This window comes from Agelaius phoeniceus, chromosome 6 (assembly GCF_051311805.1).
Source record: "Agelaius phoeniceus isolate bAgePho1 chromosome 6, bAgePho1.hap1, whole genome shotgun sequence".
Taxonomy (NCBI): Eukaryota; Metazoa; Chordata; class Aves; order Passeriformes; family Icteridae; genus Agelaius; species Agelaius phoeniceus.
The window spans coordinates 59,675,499-59,684,569 of NC_135270.1; the positions used below are offsets into that span (position 1 = coordinate 59,675,499).

At 50.0% G+C, this 9,071-nt stretch overlaps 2 protein-coding genes across 8 annotated transcripts in view; one reads left to right on the plus strand and one right to left on the minus strand.

Annotated features, from left to right (window-relative positions):
* The window catches only part of KIAA0586 (KIAA0586 ortholog), a 104,047-nt gene extending 102,560 nt beyond the window's left edge, over nt 1-1,487 (minus strand). For all 6 annotated transcript variants that reach the window (XM_077180826.1, XM_077180825.1, XM_077180828.1 and 3 more), the window contains exons 1-2: nt 1,102-1,487; nt 57-133 (exon numbers count right to left, since the gene is read on the minus strand). In XM_077180826.1, coding sequence (XP_077036941.1) covers nt 57-133; nt 1,102-1,375 — 351 coding nt within the window. In that variant the 5' untranslated portion in view covers nt 1,376-1,487. The remainder of the gene's footprint in view (nt 1-56; nt 134-1,101) is intronic.
* A 300-nt stretch (nt 1,488-1,787) lies between these two features.
* Nucleotides 1,788-8,814, plus strand: TIMM9 (translocase of inner mitochondrial membrane 9). 2 transcript variants are annotated; one of them, XM_054635052.2, is made up of 4 exons: nt 1,788-1,924; nt 5,598-5,661; nt 5,970-6,065; nt 8,345-8,814. In XM_054635052.2, the coding sequence occupies exons 2-4, from the start codon at nt 5,623-5,625 to the stop codon at nt 8,477-8,479; spliced, it is 270 nt and encodes an 89-aa protein (XP_054491027.1). In that variant the 5' UTR covers nt 1,788-1,924; nt 5,598-5,622; the 3' UTR covers nt 8,480-8,814. The 2 variants fall into 2 exon arrangements, with proteins under 2 accessions (XP_054491027.1, XP_077036944.1); XM_077180829.1 differs by lacking the exon at nt 1,788-1,924 and adding an exon at nt 2,875-2,895.
* Nucleotides 8,815-9,071: the final 257 nt, after the last annotated feature.

Sequence of the window (9,071 nt, forward strand, 5' to 3'; positions counted from 1 at the left end):
GGAAAGCAGTGTTCTCTTAGCTCAGGATTGCAGGAAGCAGCAGCAGCTTTTCTTACCTTTTGGGATAAAAACATGGGCTCGAAATTTTCAACTGGAAGCAGGCGTTCTGGATATGCTTTGGTGCTTAGGACCCCTAAAATAAAACAGTTTTACTGTGGTCAGAATCATTTGTGGTGCATTTTCTGTACAGCTCAACATTTCCCTTATCTCTGAATGCCTAAACAACATGACCCTCATAACACAAATGAGCACAGAGATTGAGCTGAAGCTTAAAAACATCAGTGAATTCTGTGAGTCTGAATGAGAAATTCGATTAACAGCATGGGGAAACCTCTGAAAAACAGAACATTACTGAAAAACTGATGCCTTGTGAAGGCTGACCTGGAACAGAGGCTGGATGGAGTTAAAGAATAAAGTAGGGATTTATTAAGAGGCCTCAAATAGATCCACCTTGGGCAGCACAAGAGCCCAGCCAGGGCTTCACCCAAGATGAACCAAGATGGTCACAAAAATGGACCACAGATCATGGGGTCTCTCACTTGGAGTTCATTGTCCAATTCCAGCTTTAGCCCCTGCAGTCCCACCCTGCTTGTTTTTCTCTCTCCAGCCCACGTTGTTTGTGCTCTTGGGCCCGAGATTTGGATAATTTGTCCTTGGTCCCCAGTTAGAGAAGGAATTGTTTTGTCTCCCTACTCTGTGAAGAGAGCTCACCATCGCCTAATATAAAGCCCAGACCCACACACTAAAGCAGAATAGAATCTGAAACATATAAAAACTAAACCCTGAGGCATCACATCCTTTAACCAGGGATGTTTAACAGTGATTAACCATCCCTGCCCCCATGGAGAGAGACACCTTCCACTGTCCCAGGCTGCTCCAAGCCCCATCCAAGCTGGCCTGGAACACTTCCAGGGATCCAGGGGCACCCACAGCTCTTGTGGGCACCTGTGCCAGGGCCCCCCTGCCCTCCTGTGCAGAACAGCTCGGGAGCACAAATCCTGCTGACAGCTGAGAATGCAGAGACTCCTTAATGACACAAATCCCCGTGGCTGAAATCGCCTCAGCTCAGGTCTGTGCTGCACCCGCCGCTCACGGACGCACCTGAGGCGGTACCGGGGGAGTCGCGGGTGGTGCCGGTGCCGCCCGGGGTCCGGGCCGGGCTGACACGGGGAGCTCCGTCCGCAGCCGGGTCCGCCGGGCAGGGCGAGCCCCCGGCCCGGAGCTTCTGCACGGCCACCGGCACCGGCACCTTCCGTGCGCGGCCGCCGCCCGGGGGCTGCTCCCTGCGGGCCGCCGTGGAGCGCACCAGCACCTCGGCCGCCGTCAGGCTGCCCAGCGAGTCCCGGCTGCCGCCCGAGCCGCTCTCCGCCTCCATGGGGCGGCCTCAGGGCTCACGGCAGGGCCGGGACCGGGAACGGAGCCGGGAAAGCGGGAACAGCCCCGGGGCTTCGCTTCCCTCCCGCGCCGCGGGCACGGCTGCCGACCCTGAGAGACCTCGCTATCCCAGCCCTTTTCCCGCTGTCCCGGCCCCGTCACCCCTATCCTAGCCCTGATCTCGCTGTCCCGGCCCCGTTCCCGCTGTCCCGGCCCCGTTCCCGCTGTCCCGGCCCCGATCCCGCTGTCCCGGTCCCGTTCCCCCTATCCCGGCCCTGTTCCCGCTGTCCCGGCCCAGCCGGCGGCACCGGAAGCGCGCGGTGCCATGGCCACGGCGTCCCCTTACCCGGCGTCCGGCGGGAAACGCGCGGGGTCCTCCCCTCAACGGCGTCCGGCGGGAAACGCGCGGGCCCGGGAGGGTAAATCGGGCGGCGGCTCCGCGCGCGGCCGATTCGCCCGGTTCCGTGGCGAATCTGCGGGGCCTGGCCCGGGACGGGCCCTTCTCGTGCGCGCGCGCGCGTAGCGAATCTGCGTGGCCGGCGCGCGGGCGGTGAGTGCGCGAGGGAACGGGCGCGGGAACGGGCGCGCGCTCCTGAGGGACCGGGAGGGACCAGGAGCGTCCCCGTGGCCCGGGAGAACCCGGGATAACCCGGGAGACACCGGGAGCCTTCCCGTGAGGGCCCAGGAGAGCCCAGGAGACACCGGGAGCCTCCCCGTGAGGGCCCAGTAGACACCGGGAGCCTCCCCGTGGCCCACGAGGGTCCGGGAGCGCTGCCGAGGGCCCTTAATGGGGAAATCCCCGCTCTGTGCCCGGTGTTGGGCCGGGGCTTGGCTGAGCGGGTGATTCCCGAGGGAGAGGAACTCAATGTGCCCTTGGAAGGGAGAACTGGAGGATGGAGTAGACGGAAAAGAGAAAAAAAAAAAAAAAAAAAGCTCGAGCTGTTAGCCTCAGGTTTTGGTTTTATCGGGTGAGAAGCGTTAGCCAGGTGTGTGTCAGCCACTTAAAAGAGAGTGCTGGGGGGAAATGTGTATTTTCCTTCAGGCCTGATGCCCGCACTCGTGTTTGGTGTGCTCAGAGAGGCTCTCCTGGTGCCTGAGGTCAGGCTGACTCTGGTAGCTCACCTTTGGTGTTGGATTTCTACCTCTGATCTCTCCTTCAGAGCAGGGTCCAGGCCAAACGCAGGAGGCAGTGAGTGATAACAAGCTGAACACCAGCTACACCTGGTTATCCAGCTCCTGACTGGCCCCTCTCACTTCACCCTGTCCTTCTCACTTCATTAAATGCCTCTGGCCTCTATAAAATAATTCGTTTGGTCTTCTTTTAAATCTGATGGCAGTCCAGTTGTAGCCTAGTAATCCCCCATGATAAAAGAACTTTCTCTACAAGCTGTGGGGGTTTTACCTTGACACAATTCTCTGACTCGAGATTTTTATTCTTTGAGATATTTCTTTGACTTTACCCTTCTTTTTCCTTTTCAGAAACACTTGCATGGTGTTCTCTGTGTGCAGCTGGAAGCAAAGGTTTAAAGAGACATTTCAGCTTTCTTTTTATGGAGTAGGTGGTAGTTATAGCTAATTCAGATGGTTAGTGGGGATTGCAAGTGTAAGGGATTTATAGTGTCTCTCCATCACTCTTCTTCCCAGAAAAATGCAAAAAAATCTTCTCAAAAAGATGGGGAAAAATCCCAAACAGAGGGCTTGTTTATTTTGATCAGAGGCACTTCTCTTAATGAAACTTCTGTATTTGGAAGAGCCCCAGGGCCTTAAAGGAGGGAGATTTCCCAGTTTTTGCTCCTTTCTGGTGACCCAGCACACGCAGACTGTGTGTCCCTTGCAGCAGAGGCTTATTCAGAGACCTCTGCCTCCTGCAGTGTGACTGTCCTTGCTGAGAGGGGCAGTGCTGAATTTTTAAATTGTGTTTAGTTCACAGGATTAAACCTGAGCCTGCAGGAGTGGTGTCTGAGGCTGAGGTGCTGAGCACTCTTTCATCACCCTTTAAAAGCTTTTTTCAGAGTTGGAGGGAAAGGGGAGAAGCAGCAGGAAATCTTGAAAGAATACATTTAACATACTTTGGAACAAAACAGGTTTGCACATTCCTGGGAATGTTCAGTAGCTCCTTTTTAGATGTGAGGCTGATTTATGGCTGAAGGTGCAGCAGAGCTGTGTAACTCCCCTGTGGAATGTGTGAAATGCCTGTACAGGGACAAGAGCTTCAGGCACTCCAGATCAGGTGGTGCAGATGTGAATCAGAGCCTTTCCCAGGTGCCAAAGCTCTGTGAAACTCCAGTCTCAGTCTGCCATTTCCAATCTTGCCAGATCACAGGAGGACAGGGATCAGGTTTGCCATAAACAGCGATCATGAGGCAGCCTGAGTGTGGGAAAATGGCACCAGCAGGTGAAACTTTGAGCTTCCTGCCTTGGGCAGGGGACAAAAGTGCTCCCTGCAGTTTCTGTTTAATTATCCACATACCCTGCCCTGGAGAATTGTCACTGCTCTTGTTTTCTCACAGGCTGAGAAAGGGGAGAGGAGTTGCCATCACTTCCCACTGGCATGTCCATTCTCCTGAAATAAATGGGGGGTTTAGGGGAGAGGGGAGAGGCTGAAGAGGGACTTTGGACAAGGACAAGGGGTGATGGCTCTGCAGGGTCAGATACTGGAAAGAAGTTTTTGACTGAGCGTGGTGAGGCCCTGGCACAGGGTGCCCAGAGATGCTGTGGGAACCCATCCTTGGAAGTATTCCAGGACTGGAGGGGGCTTGGAGCAGCCTGGGACAGTGGAAGGTGTCCCTGCCATGGCAGCAGGGTGCAAGGAGATGATCTTGAAGGTCCCTCCCATCCCAAACCAGTTTGTGATTCAGTGACCACCTGAATAAAACCTGGCTCCTTGTTACCACCATATCCTGCAGGTTCTCCTTTGAATAACCTGTGTGAGCTGCCTGCCCATGAGGAGTTGTTGCATTTTACATCCCAGAATCATCTGTGCCCCTGTCCTGCAGTCTCTGAGCTGGCTCCCTGTGCAGGGATCCCCTGTGGTGTCAGGAGGCAGATGTCACCATCCCTGTGCTGCTGGCAGGGGCTGCAGGGACACCTCACTCTGCAGGGACACCTCACTCTTGTGAGAGCTCCCTGATGCTATTTTTAGTTGCTTCATTTTCTTTCTATTGTAGAAATAATTGTTGCTGTCTCTTTGCTGATGTTCAGGCAGCATGTGTATCCCTTCCCTTCCCCCTGCTGGGAGACTGCAATAGCTAAAGCTCTCTAAAACATGAATGTCTTGGCCAAAAATTGGCAAAGCATAATAGAAGATTAATTGTAAATAGCCCTTGCTAAAGGACTAAAAGAACTTCTTTTTCCCCAAGTGATTGCACTTCAGTGCTCATTTTTCTTCCAGAAGTTGAATTAAACTAAGGAGCTTATTCTTGCTGACACATGATATTAGTTTGCATTATCATCTGTGATAAGAGGTCCTAGATAACATGGAAATGAAGGGCAAAGGAGACTAGGCTTCAGTCTTCTAGGAAACCTGCAGGGATGCTTTCAAGCCTTAACTTGTTCACTGTGTTGGATTAGGAATGTGTCTCCCTTGAGGATGCTTGTTTAAATTCTTAGATCCATGGCTGTTTACTTCTTCCCTTTTGCTTTGTCTGTTTCATTCAATTTTCATTGTTCTCTGTTTTTCTTGCATTTAATTCACTACAATAACCACAACATTTGCTATAGTTCAGGTGTTTGGTGCAGCTACACAGAAACCAGGCCCTGCACTTTGTGCTGCATCTGTTCAGTGACTGCCAGTTTATATTTGCCTTTTTTCCTTTTACAGATCACATCTAAAGTCACTGAAACTCCAAGGTTAGAAAGTGTTTGACTTTGCTTCTTCCCCAGCTCCTGCCATAGCTTATTTACTAAATTTGACAGCACTTACAAAAATTAATAAGGTATTCTGTAAGTCACTTCAGCTGTGTGAAATGCCCAAAAAGTCTTTAAAGGACAGCAATTGGCAGGTGGCTCTGGTAAGGTTTCATACCTGGAATTATCTTGGATGGTTTTTTAACTGAATACATTCCTAACAGGTAATTTCCCTTTGAGTGAATGGCTTGGAAGCTTGCTAGCAAAGTTGCATTTAAACACACTTCAAGGATGCACAGAGTTCCATTCTGATGTAAAATGTTGCAGTTCATATTTATGTTTTTTATTTAAATCTTGATTTTTATCCTCACCTTTAGGTGACTGAGCCAGGGGAGGTGGAACATGGCTGGACAAATATCAGAGGCTGATCAGATCAAGCAGGTGAGATGCTGCATTTGGGAGGGGGGGCTGCTCTGTCACAGGGAGTGGAAGGTGAAGTGCAGAGGGAAGGACAGAAACTCTGAGTTATCATCTGAGTTAACCAAAATTTCAACAGATGACCATTGACAAACAGCATGTTTTGTGTATGAGCAGCTTTTGGTGCTGAAATCTTCTGACTGAGAGTAAATTTTTCTAGGGACTTGCCCTTCAGATTTTCTTAAACCATGCAGCTGTATGTAAGAAAAATAAACACTGATTTTTAATTTCTTTTTTTTTTTAAATATTCATTGTCCAATTTTTATTTACAGTTCAAGGAGTTTCTTGGCACATACAATAAACTTACAGAAAACTGCTTTGTGGATTGCATAAAGGATTTCACTAGCAGAGATGTGAAACCAGAAGAGGTAGGTGATGGTTTCTACTGGCCCTTTGGTAGAATGGCTGTGCAGCACTCCAATTTCAGGAACAGCTTAGAGAGTTTTGATCCTTAAACCAAGATACAGAGCCAGGCAGTGGAGTGTGGGTGTCTGGAATGTTGCTTCCAAGTGAGTGTCCCATCCCAGGCCAGCTTGGACAGGGCTTGGAGCAGCCTGGGACAGTGGAATGTGTCCCTGCCCATGGCAGGGGGTGGAGTGGATGTTCTCTAGGGTTCCTTCCACCAAAACCATTCTAGAAGTGGTTGTCACACACAGAATCTGCCCAGTCCCCACTGAATATTGGCTGCTCCCTGCAGTTCTGTGTGTTCTGTTCCCTGAGCTGCCAGTGGAGGTTCTGGTGCTTTAACTTCTCATGGGTGCTGACTCCATGGACACGGAAGCTGCCCACCTACAGCCTGCATCTCACTGTTTGAGGAATCCTGCTGAAATATTTGTTTACCTGCCCACGTTCCTGCCTTGTAGTGAGTCATGGGAACACAGCTCTGGCTGTTCAATCCACTTCCCTGCACTGCAGGGAGCTCCCTCATGCTGTCATCTGCAGAAAGATTAAGCTCTCCATAAGATTACTTGCATGGTTTTGCTTCTCGTTGCCTGTTGAGAGGCTGTTTCAGAGCCTAATCATTTTGATGGTTAAAAATCTAATAACCTTTACTTGACTCTGCTGGCAGGAAAAAAAAAAGCCTAAAATTTTAAACTAACCATTGTTTTTGAGCCTTTTCTGCTTCCTTGGAGTTCAGCTGCAGGCAAAACTCATGTGTCCTTCCAGCTTTGGTTCTGCTGCCCTGAACAGAGCTCTCTTAGCTTCCCAAGACAGATTTCTTCTTTCCCTAATCTTCTCTGCATCTGCTTTAGTGGAATTTTATTACAGGTCATAATTATTTTGGATTAAAGATTACTTAGGTCCAAAAAATATTCTTAGATTCTTGGAGCAACCTGGACTAGTGGGAGATGTCCCTGCCATGGCAGGGGGTTGGAATGAGATGATTTTTAAGGTCCATCCCAACCCAAACCATTTTCTGATTGTGAGCTGCCTATTTTTGCTTCTGTGCATTGCAGAGGGTTCATGTCTGGTAGCACAGGAGCCATCTGTTAACAGAGGAACTGGGAAAAATCTTTCTTATGGGAACTTCTGCCCAGATTGTCCATTATGGGGTTTCCTGCAGAGCACCTGTCTCTGGAAACAGGACACTTGTCTAGATGGACACTGCTGTGGAAATTCCCATGTTTCTCTTGAGACTTGTAGTCCCTTATTAAATAATTGAGATCAATACCTCCACAGATCCCCTTTGAAATCCTACACTTGAAAAAAACCCAACTTCTGAGCTCTTTCCTCACCCAAGTGCCAGTGCAAGTCTGGACTCCCCAGAGCGTGTCACGCACAGAGGCCTGGGGCAGCTCCAGGAGTTGTTTCCCAGGGAGACTCCACTCCTGCTCAGCAGGTTTGGCTGTAGCTGGTGCCAGGCTGAGGACACAGAAGGGCAGGGGCTGGGTGCTGTGTGGAGCTTGCTGGGCTTTTGTCCACTTCATTTCCTCCCTTCTGCTTTTCACATCCCTCTGGACTGAGCAGAACCAAAGCAATGTCTGTGTCCCCAGGCAAAGGGGTCACCTTTCCTTTCTACCCAAATCTGTTACCTTTGCAGTGAGAGCAAGGCTTTGAGCCATGGCACAGGATATCCAATTTGAAGGACTGTAGCTCAGAAATAATCTCACAACTCTTTCTCTACACTTTAAATTTGAAAAATACTGTGGATGGAATAGGCTCTGGTATTTATTTCCCAGTCCAGCTGACTGATGTACTCTGGTGGCAAGGCAGGTTCCAGAAGGCTGATAGAGCCAATGGGAACAAGGGTAAAAAAGGGTTAAACTTGAGTTAGTAGAGAGCAGATCATATTTGGCTGTCAAAGCCAGTGTGTGTTTGTAAACAGAATTAAAACAAAATTTACTAATTTAATAGATTATTAATTTCAAAATATGTAGTTCAATTCCACAGGAGGAGCCCAAGGACAAAAGGATGGTATCCCTGGGTCCAGGGTGTTTTCCATGGAGACTTTAATATGAGAATGAACATTAGTGAATGTTTCAGGCATACCAGAAAAATTCAACTTTACATTTTCTACTGCCCTCATCTTGACAGTGTGAGATGTACTCACCCAACTGTTTATCCCTGTCTGTGGTGCTATTTTGGGTCCTGGTTGGGGATGTGTTTGACTTAGTGTCTGAAGCCCTGTGTTTCCCTCTTGCTGCAGATAACTTGCTCAGAAAACTGCCTGCAGAAGTATCTGAAGATGACACAGAGGATCTCCATGAGATTCCAGGAGTACCACATCCAGCAGAACGAGGCTCTGGCAGCCAAGGCAGGACTGCTCAGCCAACCTCGTTAGAGCAGAGCACTGCTCAGACTTAAGCTGTGCCAAGAACACACTGGGGGATTCCTACTGTCAGGATGAGTGTCCAGCAGCTCAGAGCAGAGCTGTGGGTGCTGCTCAGGCAGTGGGAGCTGAAGGGTTAAACAGGAGCTCAGTCCTGGTGGCCTGGCAGTGGAGTTTGTTTCCACAAGGGAATGATGCAGACACAACTTTTCCCAGGGCTTGGTGTCTGAATTTCAGGGGTGATGGGAGGGCTCAGCTGCCTTTTGCTGAGACTGGTTGAGATGAATCAATGTAACGTGGGGAATACACTTTTTTATTTAATTCAAATAAAATCAGCTGGAGCCATATACACCTGTGTGTTCTTTCCAAAGGGCCATTTTTGGGACATCAAAAGCAGCATTTTGTTTGCCGGGGGCTCTTTGCTCAGCTGCTCCGGAGTTCTGTTCATTTGCTGCTGCTGTAGGAGCTGACAGAGGCCAGAGGGAGCTCAGGCAGGGGTGCCCAGGTTATCTTTGGGTCACTGACAGGGGCCAGGGGGGCATGAGCAGCATTTGTGCCTGAGGCAGCTCCTGTGCAGCCCTTGATTCCCTCAGGGAGCCCCACG